At 43.3% G+C, this 22,719-nt stretch overlaps 2 protein-coding genes across 2 annotated transcripts in view; both read right to left on the reverse strand.

Annotated features, from left to right (window-relative positions):
• Positions 1 to 876: 876 nt before the first annotated feature.
• Positions 877 to 12,434, reverse strand: pdia3 (protein disulfide isomerase family A, member 3). The gene is made up of 13 exons (XM_083663248.1): positions 12,109 to 12,434; positions 11,172 to 11,250; positions 10,932 to 11,049; positions 10,622 to 10,729; positions 9,971 to 10,100; positions 9,028 to 9,144; positions 6,142 to 6,267; positions 4,426 to 4,608; positions 2,904 to 3,012; positions 2,459 to 2,587; positions 2,140 to 2,219; positions 1,538 to 1,595; positions 877 to 1,443 (listed from the first exon to the last, which is right to left on the reverse strand). The coding sequence occupies exons 1-13, from the start codon at positions 12,249 to 12,251 to the stop codon at positions 1,333 to 1,335; spliced, it is 1,491 nt and encodes a 496-aa protein (XP_083519374.1). The 5' UTR covers positions 12,252 to 12,434; the 3' UTR covers positions 877 to 1,332.
• Positions 12,435 to 18,054: 5,620 nt separating this feature from the next.
• Positions 18,055 to 22,719, reverse strand: part of LOC310800573 (creatine kinase U-type, mitochondrial-like) — a 34,852-nt gene continuing 30,187 nt past the window's right edge. The window contains exon 9 of the mRNA XM_083663189.1: positions 18,055 to 18,999. Coding sequence (XP_083519315.1) covers positions 18,886 to 18,999 — 114 coding nt within the window. The 3' untranslated portion in view covers positions 18,055 to 18,885. The remainder of the gene's footprint in view (positions 19,000 to 22,719) is intronic.

Genomic DNA, 22,719 nt, shown 5'->3' on the forward strand with positions numbered 1-22,719 from the left:
CTTCAAACTAGTATACAATACATTATCAAACTAAAACATGAGAAGCAAGTCCCACCAAGCCTAACCACAAGGAAGAGAGTGGCTGGAATTTCAATATATCACACTGACCCAAAGAGATGTGATTTTGTGACCGACTGTATATAAAAAAATGCTTTTGGCATGACATTGATTTAACAGATTATTTTTAGCTCCTTAGTTAATCTAATGATTTGTCATTTGGGTTGGAAATGGCCGAGGCTGTTTCTTGTATCCTCAAGGTCCCACTTTGAATGTATTGGAATGTACAAAGCTGAATGAAACTCTTGTGGGAGGAAAACAATGGATTGAAAAAGGAAGCAAGAAATTAGGGAGAAGGTGATAGAATAACATGATGACAAGACTTTTAGAGTCTGTGGAAGTCAAGGGGAACAGAACAGCAAAATCTAATTTTAAAAGTGGAAGAATATAGTTTCATCAGTAGCTTGAAATTAGGGCTGGACAATAATATTCAATATGATTTATCTTTCAGTGGAACCATAGTATGATGATATTGTGATTTAACTTGTTATGCTAATTTTATTTTAACAGCTCTGACAAAATCACATCTGGTAGTATTATTAAAAAAATAAATGTTTGACATCACACCAAACATTAACCTGAAGCTGCCCAGATGGTTTGCGCGACCCAGCTGCCTCACAAGGTTAACCAAACATGACCATTTAGTTCAATGGAATTACCATTAATGTGATATTTAACATGTGATTTTGCTTATGTGAGCCACAATGTGATATATTGATATGATTATATAACTTCATATTGATTTCAATCATATTGCCCAGCCCAACAGCAGTTTTACTCAAACTTCAAGATTACTTGCATGAATCAAATCAGTTCTTTTTGGTTTTGTGGGCCTTTTATTTCACAATCCTTCCAAATGTACAAAAATAAAGACGTGGTAGAAAAGAAAAAACAACAACCCAACACCCCTTGTCAAGAAGGCAACAAAAACAAAGCGATGATGACTGGAGACTGGTGTCAAACCAAAGTGCATCAGTCTGAAGTGAAGTAGACAGACCAGGGGAAATAATCTCAAATTTCAAAAGCGGTCCCTCTTCCCTAACAATTTTTTGTTGTTGTTGGTTCTAAATCAGGCAGGCCCTGGCCACCACCTCTCCACCTTCCACAGTTTTCCCAGAGCAGCGGAGGACCCAAAGGGAGGGCCACGTCATTGTGACTTGGCTTCAGAGCATTCGGTAGTTCACTAAGAGACTGGAATATAATTTAGTTCTTTCCCTGTCGGGATCCCTCCCCCCAATCCTTGCGGGGGATGCGATAAGTTCCAGTTCTGAGCTTTTATAGCTCCGACTTCTTCTTCTTCTTCTTGGGCTCCTCCTCCTGTGCCACCAGGGGGTTGGTGGCCTCCTTCTTCAGGTAGGAGAGGAAGTCGTTCACCTCGCGACCGCCCTGGAACCAGAACAGAGATTATGAATCCATCAGCCAACACGCAGAGAAGCAGGACACACACTTTGTTTTAACCATCACTCGAGATGAGACTCACCTCGTATTTCTTTGGGCTCATTTTCTGTCCAGCTGGGGCAAAGAAGATTGTGGGGAATCTGGAAGAGAAAGAAAGGTTGGTCAGATGAGAAATAATCATGATACTGTACATCATAGCATCACATGACTTTTTAAAACAGGGTATGAACATGACCAAAACATCAAAATCAATATGTTATACACAGGGTTTCCACATGCTAAGATATCAAACTCAACAACTTTCTCTATCTTTTAAGGTCTTGTTAGGTGAGATTCAAGGACTTCAAATGCTCAGATTTGGGGGGGGGCGGGCCGAGCTTCTGCATAGCGCCTGGTGTGAACCAAGGGTAAGACATGACATTGGTAATAATAATAATAAAAAAAAAATCATAATCATGGTGCTCTGAAGTCAAGGAACCCTGGTGAAATCCTTCATTTTAAAACGGCTTCTTTTCTCCACCACAGGATTTTTACTCTGGATGTGAAATGTTGACGCTAGGATGGAGAGCTGAGCACATAATTTTCAAGGCCATCTTTTCAGTTTCAAAACTTTGATTGAAGGCCTTATTTTTCTTTGATTTTCCCAAACCCCCGAATGCAACAGTGAAGTGGTTCATTCCTCACCCTCGGACTTCATATGGAGCTGGCACATCATTGGCGGTGGCGTCCATCTTGGCGATGACAACATTGGGATCCTCGGCCAGCTGTGTGGGGTAGAGGAGAGAAAATGTTAGTCTCTGCAAAGTAAACTAGTTCCAGCGACAGCCTGAGTTTTGTCTGGTCCTGTAGTTAAGCACCAGCACTGTCTGTGTTAGGGGCTTATTTCGACAATGGGCCACCCATACTTATAACATGAGCAGTCATGCTATGCTAAGGCCTTTGAAATTAAAAGAAATTAACACAAAATGGTATACGTCCTCCATGTACAGTATCTCTCCCTTACCATCTCTCCCAGCTCTACATATTTGGGCTCCAGGGTCTTGCAGTGGCCGCACCACGGAGCGTAGAACTCGATCAGCACATCTTTGCTGTCGTCGTTGACGATGGAGTCAAAGTTCTCAGCCACCACAGTCTGGACACAGGGGGCAGAGGTTACATATGGACTCTTTCAGTGATAAACAAGTAGCATTTGTGTGCCAGTACCTAAAGAGTCGTTTTGAAGTCAGTCATTTTACTTTGACAGAAGAACATTTGGACTTAAATCACATCCATTACAGAGCACGTGAAAGCATGCGAGTGCTACACATCTGTGGTGGACGAGTGGAGTTCCTCCGCTATGTGAAGCGCTTTGAGGATCTAGAGAAGCACCATCTAAATCCAATTCATTTATAAATAACAACAAAGAAGTCTCCTAGGACGGAGAAGTCTCTTCGGACGCTGCGTCTCACCTTGACGGGTCCGTCGTTGTTCTCGGGAATGGGCTCGGATTTGAGGTAGCGCTTCAGCTTGCCGTCAAAGTAATCCTGCAGGAAACGCTCCAGGGCTTTTCCATCGCGACTGGTGAGAGAGAGGGAGGGAGGAGGAGGGGGGGGAGAGAGAGAGAGAGAGAGAGAGAGAGAGAAAGAATGATGTTAAAGGCAATCAGCTGTGAAATATGACATTTAAGCAAAAGGCATGGACAATCAACACCGTCAGTTGTACTTTATGTACAATAAAATTTGTATCATTGTTGTCAACTCCTGCCAAGTTAAATTAAAATGAATGCCTTGTATATCTTCCTGTTCATCTATTTATTAGTGCGCTTCTCGTCTGCATCTCTAGTACCACATGTCACTGTGTGTCAATTATCAAATTCCAACACCAGTGAAACATCACTGGACCCCAGCCCCAAAATATCACCATTTTGGCCCACGGCCTTTCCTAAAGCAATGGGACATCTGTCCGAATGTCGGCTTGAGAATGTTGCTGGCATCGAACCCTAAGAAAAACTGGAAGTGCACCTCACATTTCAAAGTGGCTGTTCACATGTGACCCACTCACAGGTGCCACGTCCCCAACATAAAAGACTAACAACATCCCTCAGTGTCAATATGCTTCCGTTGAGTGATACACCACCCCTGGATTTGTACCTTTTGTTTTGTATTTGTATTCACTTTATACAGCCCCGCCCACTTAACCCATTGTATCGCAACTTCCTGTTCAAAACGCCGGCTGTTTTACCTGCTCACACTAGTCTGACTCACCTGGTCAAAACCTAGTTTAACTCACATTATGAGTCAGACTAGGTTTAGGAGTCACAGGAAGTGTAAATACAATTGGAACCGCCGATTGTATTGACACTTCCTGTTAGTCTCTCAAGCCAGACAGACGGTCTCTTCTGAATAAGATAAATAGAGAGCCAAAGTGGAACGTCACTTCCTGCTTCAGCACTGTACCAGAGATTTTCATCCGCCCATCTATTTTCTCATAGACATTTCGTAAAATGCTTATAAAGATTTTACAAGTTTTACTTGTTCAAACCAAACGGTTCAGATATATGTAGAAAACAGGAGAGACCACATAACATTTCACTCGGACCAAAACGTTTAAAGAAAATGCGGGTTTAAAGAAAATATTTTTTCAATATTTTTTTTTTTTACGTTTTGGTCCCAGTGAAATGTTGTATGGTCTCTCCCGATTCTAAATATAGCTGAACCGTTTGGTTTGACCAAGTAAATCTATTTTTATAAGCATTTTACAAAATGTCTATGGGAAAATAAATGGCAGAAGAAAATCTCTGGTACAGTGCTGAAGCAGGAAGTGACGTTCACTTTGCCTCTCTATGTGTTTTATATTCTTATTTAATCAAACAAACTGGCTAGAGGAAGACGCACGATTCACTGACTTATGTGTTATGTGATTGGGTGAATTTTGGTGTACTTGTTGCACCGTGGGAAAATGACTAGCGACACACAATTTGACTGTACTCACGTGAACTCCTCGGTCATGACGTATTTGTCTCCGGTGGCGGTGCGGATCCCCACCACAGGGATCTCTCCGGAGCCGGCGTCCAGGCCCAGCTCAGAGATGTCTTGGCCAAAAGCGTTCTTGTTGGCCACGGCGAAGCTCAGCTTCTTGCCCTGATCCACAAAGCCCTTGGCCACCTTCATCACCCTGGGAGGAAGAGGGGGGGACAACAATGTGCCTCAAATCACTGGTCCTGGATGTAGGGAGTAGGGATGGTGAAAATGTTTTTTTTTCCCTGACCGACAACCAATGCTCATGAACCGAAATTACCGACAAGATTAAAATTTACTATTTTAATTAGGGATGCACGATATATCGGCAATCATATCGGTATCGGCCGATGTTAGTCATTTTTTATCATATCGGTCCGATGTTGCAATGTTAATATCGGTTATCATTATCAGCCAAATTCTTCACATTGAGATGAAATAATGCAGTAAATCTATGATTTATGGGCTTTTACAAAAGTTTTGGAAATAAAGAAATGCATTACTTTTTCAAATTCAGTGTTTACATGTGTTTTTCAGTATGTACAAAATGTGATGATCATGGAAATGCGGTTTTATACAGATCATATCGACATCGGTAAACATCGGTTATCGGCCATAACAGCAATGTTAATATCGGTTATCGGCATCAGCCAAAATTTTCATATCGGTGCATCCCTAATTTTAATTATATATAATTAATTATATATAAATATTTCACGTTTCCCCGTGCGGTGCGGAGCGTGTGTTTTCAGCGGATGGCAGTGTCCCCACACACAGGCAGCAGGGTGCACTGACCACGTAGGCTATAAGCTCTTATGTCTGTCTGCACATGTGGCGGAGGAGTGCAGCTAGACCCCGCCGGTCCAAGCAGGCGAGATGGCGCCCCCTGTCTTAAAACAACCTTAGTCCAATAAAGCAGCAGATTGTCGTGTCATTGTTTCCACGGGCAGAACATATCAGTAAGCAGTGAATCAATGCACAGCCTACAAATGGATCTCGCTGTGAATGTGCGCATATCATGTCTGTCATTTGGCGATGCAGCTCTGTAGGCCTACTCACCCTGACAGACAACGCGTCTTCCGTTGTGAAACAATTTCTCTGAACTGGCATGTATTGTAACGGTAAAGAGAACGGTAACTGGATTACTTTTCAAATTAACGCTGCTCAACATGCGGTGCGGTCGGGGAGACTTAATTGAAGAGGATGACAATTAAATGTGAAGATAGCCTGCACAACACACAGCACGTCGCCCGAGTTATTTAAGAAATAGATTGTATAGCTTATTTTTCTTTGACCATGCAACAAACTTTTTTTTTTAAATTACTTGCGGAAAAGTAAACTTTTTTTCCTTTATTTTTTACTGATTAACTGATAGTATTAATCGGTGCAGTGTCAATTTATGATTCTGTTAGGCTACTGTTTTATGCGTTTCTGTACACTATATCCTTCGTACGAAAATAAACACGTCCATCCCATATACTTCTTTCACGTTGGTTTCATGTTAAGGAATACATCTATGAGTGGGCAGTAGAGAGTCAAATGTGTGGTACTGCTCCGTTTAATCCGTATCCATGAGCTTTAAGAAAACATGCAGAATTATGCACAAAATGAACGCCGAATACGGACAGAAGGCGTTGTCCATATTCGTATTTAACGTTGAGCATAATTGGGCCTTTAGAGGACTCCTTACCTGTTCCTCCAGTAGTTGGATCCCTTGGGGTTTTTGTTGTAGTCCACATCATAATAAGCCACCAGCAGGTCCTTGCCCTTCATCTGGTCTTTGTTGTCATCTGTCATGTGGGGGCACATTCCAAAGCTGACGGGAAAGACAGGAAGTAATAAGTCATCACTTCGCAACAAAATGTAAACAAACATGCTATATTATTTTAGCTAACCAAATATCAAAAACCAAATATAATTGCTAGTAGTACACAGCCCGTACAGCAGGAGTTTTCAACAGGTGACATGGACCCCTTGTGGTCTATGAAGGGATTGCAGGTGGTCCCTGATTCACTAATGTAGTTCCCATGTCCATTTCCTCACACCAGTGGTCCTCAGGTTGCTTCTTCAGTCAGAATGGTGGTCCCCAGTTCACCCCCCCCCCCCTCGCTTTTGATCTTTTTGCTCCAAGTGAAAAGTTTTATGGTCACTCATGATTCAGTAGGTCACTGGTTGGCTTGTTTCCAGCCTTAAAACTCATTATGTAAGGAACCCACTTCCTGCTGTTTCTACTGTATGAGCCAGGCTGTAGGTGATGCAGATCTATGCATTTACATTAAGCAGACTTAATGTCAAGCTGTCATTTAGCTGCAAAGTTGCAGAAAACACATGGGTAGGGCTGATTTTCTTTTCTTTTTTTTTGCACAAATGTGCACCGTTTATGTAAGTCAGGCTTGAGGGAAGTGAAAGTGAAACAAGTGAAACTACTCATTGGCTGGGAAAAGGGGATATCCTTTACCGTAGGGACATGGGTCTGGTTCCCAAAACAGAACTACAGCAAACTGTAAGCTGTGCTGCATGACTGCCATTACCTAGGGGTGGTAACACCAGGAAACTATATTGCCACATGAAAATGAAAGGTGCACACCAATGTTGTAATTTTTTTTTTTTACTTTATTCAGGGGGGATTTCACTAGCTGTGTTTTACATCGAGCCTTTTATTCCACTTGTAATCAGAATAGAAGCACAGTCAGAATAAGAATGCCACATCAATCAGAATAAATCACCCATTCCTAAGGAAATTTCATTACGTTTGAGAGAGGTGAAATAATCCTTTTATAATCCGAATGAAGGATACAAAAAAAAAAAAAAAAAACGCCCATTCAGATTATGGCTTTTGTTTGGTCTTGGGGGAGGAGGCATCATAGCTAGTTTGACACCTGGAACTAAAACACACCTGGTAGCTGATCGGTACAACCAGTCTGATCTGCTGGCAACTGAGCAGCTCCACTGGAGTGGTTGTGGTTAAGTGCTTTGCTCAAGGGCACCTCAGTGGTGGTAATGAGGGAGGGTGCTGCGCTTTCACTTTCCCCACCTGGACTTTATCCTGCCGGTCTGGGAGATTCAACAGACAACACAAACTCGCTTCTCTAAACTTTATGCTGCTACCACTGCCCTGGCCTGTTTCACTATTTCTGTTGAGTGTTGCTAATAAAAGAAAAGTCAGACTCAGAATACTTAACTGTGATATGTCTTTAAATTAACAAAGTGTTAATTAAAGTAAATGCACTGTTCAAACAGCAATGCATAGTAGGACATCATGCAAAGGAGCCACATACGTAATACAGGAAGTAGCATGCTAGCTGCATACATGTTCACATTTGACCTGCCACTCAATAGATTACCATTGTTTGTTTTGGCTGGTGAGTGACGCAAATCTGGCTGGTGGCTGGTGTGAATTTTGGACCCTGCTAAAAGGGTAAGTAAGGGGCCTATTTCCCATGTACCCATGTGTCTCTACTGTGAATTCCTTCTGATTCATTCTGTGGTGTGAGAGGATGTGCATCCTTCTCCACACAAACACAGCAGGATCACGAGTTCTCTCTAGCATCATCTATTCTGAACAATAACCTGTCAGTCTGTCCGTGTATGATCTGCTCTCAAAACCAGACAGAAATGCTCGTACTAATAGCCAATGCTGTCTCAATGATGCTCTGTAATGGCTGCAAGCTACATTGAGCGGTGATTTGCCTCAGTATGCATATTGAGACAAAATGTTTTCACTGGCTTCCAACCTGTTATGACATAATCTAAAGAACATCAGATTAAAAACAAGCCCATAAGAAAATATTCTTTAGTCAAAGGAGTCTGTACCATTAATCTGAGCCTAGAATGATGCATTTTACAGGATGCTGCCGGACTTTGCTACCAGAGTAAAAGCCAAACCTGCTGTGTTTGCACAGAGTGACACACCGATTACATCAGATCCTTTTGGCACTGTGCCATTTTGTGTCAATACTACTACAACTTGTCAATACTAAGTTGCTATGTGTCAATATGTACTACTAGAAGCGCTCGATTCCTCGCCCGGCATCGCCCGCCCTGCAGCTCGGCCTCACCTGCTCTATTGGCATGCGCAGCACACAATTGCTCAACTTCGCATCACTGATGACATCACTCACTGATGTCATAGACATGTGACATCATCAGTGACATCATTGCTCAAGTGACCATCACTGATGATGTCATATACATTGTGACATCACTGATGTTGTGACATCAACAGTGGGACAAAAATTGAAACAGACACAGAGCCCACGTACTTCCTTTTATATGATGATGATGCTGATGATGCTGTTACTATGTGTCAATATGTAACTATGTGTCAATATGTAACTATGTGTCAATATGTACTACTGTATGTTACTATGTGTCAATATGTACTACTGTATGTTACTATGTGTCAATATGTACTACTGTATGTTACTATGTGTCAATATGTACTACTAGGTTACTATGCTAGATGTCTGCACCAATGCCAGCAAGGCACAGTCCTGTACATGTATTGTACTTGGAAAGAGCAACTGCACTAGATAGGAGATAAGATAGGAGATGGTCTGAATAAATCAATACTCACATGTTGTCCTGGATGAACTTCTTGATCTTGTTACTGGTGAACTTGTCCTCGCTGAACTTCACAGTGCTCTCCTCAAACTTGTTGCTGAGTCGTGGTGGGCGGAACAGCACAACCCCCCTGTGAAACAACAGAGCAAAGGTCACTGCTGCTTCACCCACACCAGTTAGGGGTGTCAAACCCAAATTCATCCCGGGCCACATCAGCATTATGTTTGCCCTCAAAGGGCCGGTTGTAAATGCAACACAATATAAATATGTATCTAGCCTACTTGATCTCATATTACATAATTGCCTCTGGTTCAATTATTATTGGTTTTTAGTAATAACTTATAATTAATAACTTCACTTGCTCTGAAAGCAGTATAGGAAGTATAGGAAAAATAATGGCAAACAGACAACTAGTAGCCTACAACTATTAGAACTAACTAGAATTGTATTGTGCAAATTGTATAGAGTTGAACAGTCACGTGACATCTCTTGCCCCGGAAGTGATTTTCCCATTCATCTTCTCCATAGACATTTAGAAAAATCCTTATGCAACGAGTTTTCAGGCTGGAACCAAGCCAAGGGAGAGATGCATCGTACCAGGTTATAGCAGAAATGCTATTTTCCACCCGTAGTCCCTGGGCAGGTAAAATACAAGCTTAAATGTATGAACACTCACGTCACGATTCAGTAGGCCACGGGTCGGCTTGGTTCCAGCCTTAAAACTCGTTACCTAAGGACTTTTCTAAATGTCAAGTATGGAGAAAATGGGAAACTCACTCGCGGGGCAAGAGAAGTCACGTGACTGTTCAGCTGTCTTCTTTTCTAGCTCTCTCGCACGCCACAGAAAACGAGGTGACGGGCCGGATTTGGCCCCCGGGCTGTGAGTTTGACACATGTGAGTTACACTGACTGAAGAGAGGCCGACAGTATAGTTAGTGTGTGTCGATACTACTTACTCTCCGTCGATGCCGTGACTCTGGAGCAGAGCCTCAGATTTGGAGTGGGCGAAGCGGTAGGACTCTCTCAGGGCACTGGCCGCCTTCAGGAACTCCGCCTTGGCCGTGCTGTCACCATCAGCAAAGAACCCTGGGAAGGAATGATTCATCATTTTGAGGGCACTGGGCAAGGAGCCAACTTCTCCTAACGGTCACCAAACGTTTCCAAAAAAATCATCACAGCCACTATAACAGTTTTAACAGCCAAATACTATCGTCCAAAAAGTCAGTGACTAACTAGTCACCACAAGTGAGCACTCTCAAAAAAAATGTTCAAAAGCTACGGCGCAAGGCGCAAACAATATACAGGAAACGGAAAAGCCAGCACTCAAAGTAAATCCTTTTACCTTATTAAAAACAACCAAAAGGATTTACTTTGAGTGCTGGCTTTTCTGTTTCTTGAACAGCCAAATACTATACATAAAAAACACGCTATAAAACAGGATGTATGAACGATGGCTGGGGAGAAGACAAACTTACCAACCACGGTCAAAATGTACCAATATTTGTTGGTCTGGTAGTCTGGCATGCATAGGCTAAATGTAACTATTTGGTAAATGCAGAAATCAAGGATCAGAGAAAGAAAGAGCTCAAATCCAAGCAAGAACTCACCAACAACACTTGCGTCTTGGTCTGCAATGTACTTCTCAAACTCGGCGTCAGTCTTCAGCTCCACAGCCGCTGGTCCGGCCTGTTTCTTCAGGTGGCTGACGATCCCATCTGAGAAAGTGAAAGCGAAAGCACAAGAGCAACACAGACAGAGACACAAGATGGAAAGAAAGATAGAATAAAATAGATCATGAGTCAGTTGGCAAGGTTAAGCGGGGACTGTTCAAGCAGGTGTGAGACCCTTTTGGACAATAATACAGGCCAATTAGAGCTAAATACCAGCACTTCATACAGGCCTATTAGAGCTAAATACCTGCAGTTCTGGGCCCATCGTAGCCACCAGAGTCCTCTCCATCCCTGAAGACCTTCAGAGTCGGGTAGCCGCTCACTCCATACTTGCTGCAGACATTGCTGCTGACTGTGCAGTCAACCTAAGGGGGGGAAAACACCACCTTCTTAAGAGGCACTGTGTTTCATAAAGGAACCTGAGTGCAGAGTACAGAAAGTTGGACCGCGGTGTGGACAAAGTGAAGAGATGGGAGTTGCGCAATACCTTGGCCAATGAGACAATGCCTTTCAGACGCGTGGCGGCTACCTCGTACTCAGGCGCTAGCCGTTTACAGTGACCACACCTGATAGAGAGAGAGAGAGGACAGGATATGGATCCATTCAACAAAAGCACCAGTTACACTTCCCTTGCAGTCTATTCAGGATGGGAGATCTAGTGACTTCACAGTGTGGAATTTGATACCACTGAAGTGTCTGATCAAGATTTAGATAATACAATAAGTTGAATCGGGCGTTAAGACAAAAGTATTCACAAGACGAAGAATATTAGCTAACATCTTTCGGCAGAAATTGTGTGCAGCGTCACATAATTTGACATTTAGCCGTATCCTCTTGATTCCATTACTCTCTCATCCTGCTCAAGTTTGCCTGAGTGGAAACCATGTAAGAGTTCACTGGGACCAATCAGAGGTGGACACCAAAACTTCTCCGACCAATCAGGACGTTACAACGGTGTAAGCGCACGCCCACAACTTCCTTAGTAACCCCATTCTCACGTCGTTTCCATTGAAAAATACTCCACAGCTGATCTGATATTGTTTGAAAATCACCCAAACAAATTATCTGCCGTTTGCCTAACGTTAATCGGTGCATCCTCAAACTCGGTCTCCTAATTAATACTGCCTCGAGCCGTTACACACCTTACTGCTAGCTAACATGCTAGGTCACCAAGCTAACGTTGAATGGGATTTAGACAGTCCTGTTGCTAAACTGGAGAAGAGACGGATATAATGCATTTAATAAATCTCGAGTAAAAAAAACATGGTGTGAAACATTTGCAGTCTTATGAGTTCAGCAAAGTAACGTTATCCAACAAGCTAGTCGGCTAACGTTACATGACATTACACGTTTCAGCTAAGGTTAGCTTGTGCGTTACATTTTCACTGGGGTTTTTCCACAAAACGTCGTAAAAACAGCCTTACCAGGGGGCGAAAAATTCCACCAGAATAAGATCATGGTCTCCAATTCTGCTGTCAAAGTCGTCATCAGTGAATTCAAGCACATCACTGGCCTGGGTGAACCCGAACCCGCCGGCGAGAGCAGCCAGGAAAATCACTCTCAGCATCGTGGAGCGTCTTCTATAGGGTTACGTTAGTGAAACAAGAAGCCGTTAGTTTGGGTTGCAGCGTTTAGATTGTGTTTGAAGCGTCCCCTACCAGCGAGGTGAAGGCAGAGGCTGACTGCTTGGCTTGGGATCGGGAAAGGCCAAATGCAGATCGCACTGGTCGATAAAGAAAGAGAAAGGGTTGGAGGAGCGGAGGCTGAGCAGGCAGCGGGGGCTTCTCTAACCACAGTGTGGCAGCCTACCATTGGAGTTTGAGCCGCGTCACTCCGCCCCACCCAGCCAATGAGAAGCGGGCACACGCGAGTTCCTCGTTACAGAGCCAATCACCGGTCGCCAAAATCAAAATCTTCAGTCTGATGCGGAAGTGATACATGGCCCTTTTAATCATTTGATTGAAAGATGAAAGATGTAGAGGTGTAATGTGTTTCTTTATAGTCTGTTATTCTCCTCCAATTGTTATAAAGTGGTGTTTTGTAGCTTTGCATTTATTTCATACTGCATAATATATTTCAGGAGTTGAAAGACTTTTTCCCATGCTCACAAAAGGCTTGTTTCCTTGTTTTTCTCGAATTTTGTTTAAATCTGTGTTAGTGAGCACTAGCAATTAGCCTGGTATCCAGCCCTTATCAGTCCTTCATGCAAATTGGATTCATATCAGCCCCAGTCCATATGAATTGTCGTTTTCAGCACTCTTTGAATTTGCATTAGGGGCTGATCCCAGGCTAGAGCACTTCTCCTTTGCCAAGATAAACCATCCTCCTGACAGGTGTGGCTTATCAAGATTACTGCACAGGTGTGCCTTGGCCTGGTCACAATCAATAAAGGGCCGCTACAAAAATTAATGTGCAGTTTTATCATATCTATCTATATACAGGTATATCTAAAAAAGGGAGCTAGGGCTCTGTCAGTCTGTCTGTCTGTTTCTTTGTTTGTCTGTCTGTCCCACTCATGACATCATCAGTGATGTCATAAATTCACTCTCTCACACACACACACACACACACACACACACACACACACACACACACACACACACACACACACACACACACACACACAAGAGACAGACAGACAGACAGACAGACAGACAGACACACACACACACACACACACACACAAAGTCCCAGTGATGATGTCATAAATTGTGACATAATCAGTGATGCACACACACAAAGTCCCAGTGATGATGTCATGAGTGATGTCATAAATTGTGACATCATCAGTGATGTCAGAGGCATTGTGACATCATCAGTGATGCCATAAGAGGTTGTGAATTCTAACTCGGAATTCAGAATTCTGACCTGGGACCTGTTATCCTTGTCATCCTGAGATCATCCTGACATCCTTCCTAAATTCCGCACTCATTGCCACCCTTGCTTGAGTCTGTGCCCGACCTCGGCCGGGCCAGCCCAGTCAAAATGGCCTGGACACGAAGCCACTGACTACCAGGTGCAGCAGAGAAGACAAACACAGCAACAATGAAACATCCCAGTGGCGTCAAGATGAAATCTATAATAAAGGAATGAAACATTAAAGCAGGTAATAATATTTGGCCTATATATACTGTAGGTCAAGCGGGCATCCCCATGACAGACAGACAGGATCTGCTGTAACGTCTGCTATGCTCTTAAACAGCCTATGCTGAACCCAGGCTCAGAGGAAACATGTACAGCTGAGCTGAGGCAGAACACCGACTGGTCACCATGTTGGATTTGTCCTTGGTTCCTACCACCGACCTGTTCCTACCTGTACTGGAAATTTTAACTAAGCCCTCAGGATTAGCTATCTACCATATCCATGTGCCATAGCCATTAGTGATGATGTATTTTTTTCTCTCCATGATCTGAGTTTGTGTTCTAGGACACGATGTAACACATCTGTCATCCTCCTAGACTACACTTTCCCAGCAATTCACTTGCGTATGATGGCAGCCGGGCATGCAGATACAGGACAGAATTGATTGAGATAAGCGGAGAGAGGGATCAAATGGAGGCTTTGTTTCTTATCTCAGTGGAGGAGGAAAGAGAGGGGCCAGTCTGGCTCTCTAGAAATGGATGAGGTCCTAAAACTATATTCTGAGAGGAAGAGGTCAGAGTTTGTTTATGTGTAATATCTTGTATGTCTCTTGTATGTACAGTCGGCCTACAACATTTTGTTCATCCACAAGTTTTTTTTCCTGTTCACATCTGAATCTGAACTCAAGGCCTCCTGTAAAAAGGATTGATATTTTTCACATCAAAGTCACTGTTATCAATCCATCACGTATGGACAAAAGATTGAGCATCTTTTTTTGCCACAATTGTTTTTGCCACAAATGATTTGAAACGTCATATATCATACATTTGCATATCCTACTGTCTGTAAGTAGCCTACTAGATACCGTAGGCTGCATGTTGTATTTTTCAGAATCAGAATCACTTCTCCTTTGCCCTTGTAACATACGTAAAGTAGCCTACATGGCCTACTTGGCCTGTGTGCACACAGACACACACCCACAGTATGGACAGATACTTCCTCAAAACAGCTCAATCTGTGTGACTGACTTACCTCTTCATTTCATGTTTGTGTTGCTTTTTCTAAAACCAGGAAGTAATTACATTACATCATATAAGAATATTGAACTTCAAACTTCAAATCAACCGCAGTACCTGTTCCTGGCCACTGCCTCCCCAGCAGCTGAGCTCTTCAAACTGCAAACTGCTGCTACTGCACTTGAATGTCCCCGTAGTTGTATTTAAAGGCCAGTAGAGGGAGCTAAGTTACTTTAAAAAGGTATTCCATTACTAGTTACCTCATCAAGACTGTAATCAGTAATGTATTATGCAAACTCAGTAATATATTCAGATTGCTTTGATGTTACAGAACAGAAAAACACATTTTAGAAAGAGGAACTCCCGCTACTATAACGGTAGCCTATTGTAAACAGCCTTCTCAGTTTCACTCTGAAAGTTTCACAAAAGCAATCCTATACTTTTTCCACAAATATCTGTCCCAGCAATAGATTATTTCTTAGGTAACATACTGTAATGCAATATAGTGACATGGTTTTTGTATTTAGAATACATAAGTCTGGTACATGTATTCTAATTATTATTAGCCAACCCTGCTCATCACTCAGGAAGACCAGATAATAGCCCAAAGGAGAGGAGACCGATCAAGGAATGAGTTCTTAGCATTGAGACACTCAAGTCAAGATGTGACATTTCTTGCAAAGCTGTTTTTTGTGTGTGTGCAACAACAGTATTATTATCCTGAATGAATGTCTCGCATCTCTCCCATGCTGAGAATGAGATGTACAGATAAGGAGACCTTAATAATCTCCTTAAAGCAGAGACGCCCCCCCCCCCCCCCCTCCTACCCAGCCTGTGTTTACAGTAAACCTATAGTTGAGGAGGAAATTAAAAAAATAGACGGAAATGACCAAGAATGAAATGAAGCTAGGCTAGGCTAGGCTAGGCTAGGCTACACCCTGGAGTGCTTTTCGGTCAGTGTCCATGGAGTTGGGATGGGGAGAGAAAGGGGCGGCTGTGGGTCAGGAGGTAGAGCGTGTCGGTGGTTCGATCCCCGGCTCCTCCATTCCGCATGTCGAAGTGTCCTTGGGCAAGATACTGAACCCCAAATTGCTCCCGATGGCTGTGCCAGCACCCTGCATGGCAGCTTGCCGCCTTCGATGTGTGAATGGGTGAATGTAGGCACACTGTAAAGCACTTTGGATAAAAGCACTATATAAATGCAGACCATTCAAAATTTTACCATTTAACCAGCAGCTTGCAGGTGCTGAGTGTGTGTTAGAAATGAAAATGGAAATTAAATGAATATTGAATGAAAATAAAATTGTTGGAATAGGCATTCTGAGATTTATTGGGGCATTTTTGCCCTTGCCCCTAACCAAATTCCTACACTGTGTGTAGGTTAACATGTTTTCATCACCATTCAACCATCATTTCATTTGATCCTGGGAACACGTGTGTGTGTGTGTGTGTGTGTGTGTGTGTGTGTGTGTGTGTGTGTGTGTGTGTGTGTGTGTAGGTTGGCTCTTCAGCACTGTGCTGAAGAGATTTGTTCGCCATTACCCACAAAGCCCCTCTCCTACCCCATCAGAGTCCTCGGTGAGATGGTTGCCATGGCAACCCGCTCAGCCAAATTTGGAACAAGGAGGAGAGGGGTGTGTGTGGCATTGTGACATGGTTTGAATACTGTGTGTGTGTGTGTGTGTGTGTGTGTGTGTGTGTGTGTGTGTGTGTGTGTGTGTGTGTGTGTGTGTGTGTGTGTGTGTGTGTGAGCCCTCCTTCAAATCCTTGGAGATACACTGGAAAGAGTGACGGACAGCGGAGAGAGACAGCAATGGAGAGAGAAAAGGTGTGTGTGTGTGTGTGTGTGTGAGAGAGAGAGAGAGAGAGAGAGAGGGGGGGGGCAAGGAGAGTGAGAATGAGGGTGTATTGAGCAAGTCACCTCCTCCAGATCCTTGGAGAGACACATTTAGAGGGAGGGAGGGAGGAGGGGGACACTTGACATCTCAGCTGTGTCTCACCCGAACACACAACGCCTTGTTGTCCCATCATTGTTCTTTCATCAGTGGAAAACACTAAATATCCATTCATTCACAATGGGACGATGCACTCATTACACACATAGCCTACTGTAGGCTACTGGAGAGAAAAATGCTGCTACTCGCTTTCAAATCTCCACACAAACAGACACATATTGCGGACGGCGGACGCCATGCGATCCATTCAGCATACTATGTTGGTGCACTGGATATTTACAGGATTTCACAATAATTCACCACCGAATGATGTGGATACGGATTGTCTTTGCAGTATATGCAGGGTTCCTACACATTTCAGCTTTAAAAGTGGAGATCCCCCCCCCCCCCCCCCCCCCCCCCCCCCGCATGTCATTTCTTGAAGATTTCTGGTCAACGTTTATGTGATGTATGCTGACAGTGATTGGGAATTATCATAGTCAACCTGGCTATATCACCCTAATCAAATATCACAATATGTGACATGACATTGGGTTGATATGATAATTATATAAAATGTGCAGTTACATACAGTATGTATCAGGGGGGAACAATAGTACTTTTCCATAGGGCTGGGCGATAATTCTATATTCTCGCTTGACATCTTCAAGTGGAATCATACTGTGATCATATGGTGATTTGACATATCGTGACACAATTCTGTTGTCTAAATTGAGGAATCTTTACTCGTTTTACTTACTTTAGTTGACAAAATGAGTTATGAAACATTTTTGAAGGAATATTACTTATATATTTCTATTTTGTTTGACATCGCACCTAATATTACCATTCCGTTCAAATGGATATAACGAGATTTTGCATAATGTGAACCATATCGGGACACATATCGACACCGAAAATAATCTTTGTGATTATCATGATATTGATTTCAACCATATCAACCTGGAAAAGAAGAAGTTGATTTTCCAAAACTTTGCACGCACGCACGCACGCACACGCACACACACACACACACACACACACACACACACACACACACACACACACACACACACAATACCCCGTGTAAGAGTCTTTCAAGCATAATGCAGTGTTGTTATGGCTCTGACTAAATATTCATTGTCACATGACACCACCCAACTAGGCTGATGGTAATCACACTCCTCCAGCTTACCATGGTTACTGTAAGTCACTCCCAAGATTGGCCTTCATGCTGGGGCCAAATCCACTCGGAAATCCAAGGGGGAAAAAATACAAGTAATTTAGAAAATAGAAGAAATACAATGTTCCACTGCTAAATAAGGAGAGAGACAGAGGTACTGTTAAATAGATGATTTCTTTAATAAAAGACGTTACAGTGCGACATTCAATGGTGAGTTCAAATGATATTGCTTCAGCTGCTTACAGTACAGAACCCGGCCCGGGCAGAGTGTGACTTCCACACAACGGTTTGTTGTCACAATGTCGTCAATCGTACAAATCCTCTGTGTCCTCAGTCTTACGTGGTTTTACTCTACATTCAAATCCATTCAACTCAACTCTGTACACACAATCCACAATGGAGATTACAGCACAAACGGATGGAATATTATACAACAAACACCACAGACGGATAGGGAAACAGACACACTACTGAGTAAAGGACATGTGGCATGAGAGGTTCTTAAGCGGGGTAAAGGTGGGTTTGGTGCGCTAAGTAGTAGGAGTGCCGTTGCAGAGCCAATAGATACTGTTCGGCCATGCAGAACGTGGCAAACTGGCGGCCATGTTTGCTCCATTACAACAACCGTATATACTTTGTGCATCCTTTGCTGCTGTCTTAGAGCTTAGTTGGAATTTACAGTTATTTGGCCCGATGCAGTATTCTGGGGCTCCAGCTGGGGGTTTGGACGGATAGCTGAATATAATATAATATAATATAATATAATATAATATAATATAATATAATATCATATATCATATATCATATATCATATCATATCATATATCTATATTATATTATAGAGATGCATATAGTATGTGGGTGAGGCAATGGCATAGATATTAACCGTATCTATGGGCACAGAGGAGGATGGTTTGTGCATACCGTATGTGTGTGCCAAGGGGGGTGGGGATTGTGGGGTGGGGTCAGGGGTCAGGGGTCAGTGTCTACTTGAACTGCTTGGGGGGTGGGGGCACCTTGATGTCCTGGCCTCGCTCCAGTTTCTTCTCACACTCGATCAGGTAGTTGACTCCATCGACCACCGTCTGCACCAGGTGGACCTGTGAGAGAGAAAATGTATTTGATTTAAGGACGCACGATATATCAGCAATCAGAACGTATCGGCCGATGTATGTTCATCATTTTTTTTAATATATATCTGTATCGGTCCGATGAGCAAAGTAACACCAATGTTAATATTGGTTATCGGTATCGGCCACATTTTTCATATTGAAAGGAAGCAATGAAGTAAATCTATGATTTATGAGCTTTTCCAAATGTTTTGGAAAGAAGAAAGACATTAGTATTTCAAATTCAGAGTGTTTACAATTTGATTATGATAGAAACTTGTTTTCATGCAGATCTTATCTTAAATATCGGTTATCGGCAATGTTAATATCAGTTATCGGTATCTGCCAAAATTTTCATCTTGGTGCATCCCTAATTTACCACGACGAAAGACCTATAAGCTAGTTTTTTCCAGAAATTAAGATTTCGTTTTTGCACATAGTTAATTTGATCTGCTGTGATTGGAGCAAAGGTGGCTCTCCATTATTTTTCAGGGACAACATTTTTGAAAGGCCTTTTGAATCATTGCCTTTCCTGGTTTTGCTGTAGTGGTTCCCTCTCTCTCTCTCTCTCTCTCTCTCTCTCTCTCTCTTCTCTCTCTCTCTCTCTCTCTCTCTCCCTCCCTCTCTCTCTCTCTCCCTCCCTCCCTCTCTCTCCCTCTCTCTCCCTCTCTCTCCCTCTCTCTCTCTCTCTCTCCCTCCCTCTCTCTCTCCCTCCCTCCCTCTCTCTCTCCCTCTCCCTCCCTCTCTCTCTCCCTCTCTCTCCCTCTCTCTCTCTCTCTCTCTCCCTCCCTCTCCGGACTCCTCGGCCCTCAGACGGTGTAGGAGTGGATGGAGTCAGAGAACCGCAATGTTCTGCTTGGCTGCCAACACCGACCTCCTTCTATGACAAGGATTTATTTATCTCTTCCCCAACTCATTTATCACTCCCTTTTAGGGTCACATGGGGGCAGGGAAACATTCAGGACAGGAAATTGCGTCATGATCTACTCATCCTCATACCAGTTGAAACCATAGGTTGAAACACAGGTGGACTTTGTCCATATCCAGCAGTGACCAAAGCGCTCCGCCCCCACCTCACCTCTCTCTCTCGTTTCCTCATTTTCATGCCCGTCTCGCCAAACAAATGAATCTCACGGTAGTTAGCATGCGTGTAAACAACGCGACTCTATTGTCTGTACAAGTGAGAACACAAACACATGGCCTACCAAAATATATTTCCCTGCTGCATGTCATGAGATCGGCAAAAGTTTGGATAGACTGGATTGCTTCCCGCAGCAGCAATGCCTTTTCCCCCCACACTGCCTGGCTGATAGACAGGTAGGAGATTACAGCCTCTGACTGGCAGGGGCTCAAAACTACGATATAACAACTTTTTATTCATTGGTCATTCATTGTGATATAAATGAGTGACATTTTCCCCCAAATACTCGTGGTTCTGTGCTGTTGGTATTTGGTAGCCTATCTGATACCTGCAGTGCAGCGCATCAAATGAGCCGCGTCAATTAACGACGGGAGTCTCGCGCAGCAGCAGAATGATGTATTCGCGCAGATTTTCAGTCCTAAATATCAAACATGTTTGATATGATCGGGACGGCCCCGATGAGGCTTTGAGCAGATCGGGAGGCTTAAGATTGGATCTGCAAACAGCTCACACTACAAGATAATCGGTGCTGAACGTCGGGCCCGACCAAGCTTGGCAAGCTGCCAGGCCAGATTTCTCCTCCGATTCTCGGGAGGGGTGAATCGGGCATAAATCGGCCCGAAAATCCTGTAGTGTGAGCCAGCCTTAAGTGCTAATTTACTTTTATTTATCCTGGTTGCTGCTCCACCCTCTGCCGGTCTGGGGAGAGCCGAAACTGGCTCCATGCTTCCTCCGAGACATGGGCAGTTAGCCAGCCGCTTCTTTTCACCTGACAGGGGAAGCTTCACTGGTAGGACATAGCATGTGGGAGGTTCACGCTATTCCAACCGGTTCCCCTCCCTCCGAACAGGCGTCCTTAACGACCAGAGGAGGAACCACATTAGCAACCAGGATATTGCATGTTTTGGTGAAGGGGGTTCCTATATGAAGGAAACCCCCGGGAGGCACGGGGAGAACATGCAAACTCCACACAGAAAGGCCCTTTTGACGACCCCACCCGGGCGGTGGGCACTCGAGGACATGCGGACGGGCACGCATTCACAGCACGCATTCACAGCGTTCACAGCGTCCCAGGTGAGAATCGAACCCAGGACCTTCGAGCTGTGAGGCGACAGCGCTTACCACTGCACCACCCTAGAAAGGTATAAAGGTATATAGAAAGAATATAGAAATATTTGCAACAAATATTTCTATTCAGTGTGATTGTTTGTCTGTTTTTGTTTTGGAACTCTAAAGAACAGGTCTCCATTGACTTCAGTTGTTGTGGAGAAGCTGCTACAAATGTGTGCTGGCAAGCTCCCTGTGTGTTATATGGACTCACACATCACACAGAATTTTTATTTTTGGGTGAACTATTCCTTTAATGTCTCCAATCCACCTGACCTAACAGGTCTTTGGTCTGTGTGAGGAGAGTGGATCACCTGGAGGAAACCCAGGTGAATGCTGGGAAAACATGCAAACTCCAGAAAGGGCCAGAGACAGGAAGTGAACCTGGGACTTTTTTACTGTAGGAGCCATGTCATGGTTTTCTATGCATGCTACTAAACTGGTCACAAGGTGACACCCTTGGACCACTGGTTGCTTGAGTCGTCACAGGTTATTTATTTAGACAGGTGGGGTGCATTCACTCAACAGGGCCCTATACCACGAATGTTGGATAAGAAGATCCAGGATCTGTCCCTTGATCTGGTTTGTCTAAACCAGATAAGCTCGATTGTAGTTAACTTGTACTACGAACGTCGGTTGCCACTCGTTAACTCCAACCAGGTTTTTCTAATCAAGCTGAGAGCTCGTGCACATGAAAATGCCCGTGCACTGGAGCTCGTGCCCGCAAAAGAGGCATGGTTTTTAACAACTGCCAATCACAATGCAATATGGACTGCTCCAACTCCTACAGCGCCAGACACGCCTATTTCCTCATTGAATGAAACCACAAATAAAAATCTGCGTTGGATATTATTACTGTTCGCGAATGACTGTCTAAAGTGACCACTTTTATCCACACCAGTAATTTCTTTGAAGAGCGGTTTCTACCTCCATGTAGGCTATCTACAGCAGCTCAATTCACCCTCTCAATAAACTCAAAACCGGCATGTCTTTTGTGGAAGCAATGTGTAATCTATCTCAGTCCAAAATCCGTATGTATAGACCATTTAGGCTCAATGAATAATAATGATCTCATGATGTGTTTAGTCGCACTGATTGAATAATTCCTATAGGCTAATCAATAAAAAAAAGAATGATAATAAAATAAAAAAATGCTTCTGAACTGAATCGACACGGTACGTGCGGGCATAGATTTCATTTATAAAAAATAGACTATTATGTGGTCACATATATGGAGACGTTTATGTAACCTTTTTATGCCGGTTTAGTGATATTTCTCCACTCACTATTCAGCTGCAATCGATCAGCGGGGTCAAACAACGTATCTAGGCTACTTGAGAGCACAAAAATGAATATATAAAAACATATTCCAAAGTGGTAAGTAGGGCTTAATTAAAATGTAGCCTGCAACAAGTGCAAGGCTTCAGTCCTTGATTAATTCAACAGGAGCCTTTTTTTTTCTT

The sequence above is a fragment of the Poromitra crassiceps genome (assembly GCF_964638095.1).
Source record: "Poromitra crassiceps genome assembly, chromosome: 30".
Classification (NCBI taxonomy): Eukaryota; Metazoa; Chordata; class Actinopteri; order Beryciformes; family Melamphaidae; genus Poromitra; species Poromitra crassiceps.

Coding starts and splice junctions, on each gene's coding strand:
- pdia3 (XM_083663248.1), bottom strand. CDS start 12,251: ATGCTGAGAGTGATTTTCCTGGCTGCTCTCGCCGGCGGGTTCGGGTTC. Junction 3,013..4,425: donor GTCATGACCGAGGAGTTCAC/GTGAGTACAGTC, acceptor CTCTCTCACCAG/TCGCGATGGAAAAGCCCTGG. Junction 1,596..2,139: donor GCTCCATATGAAGTCCGAGG/GTGAGGAATGAA, acceptor TTTCTCTTCCAG/ATTCCCCACAATCTTCTTTG.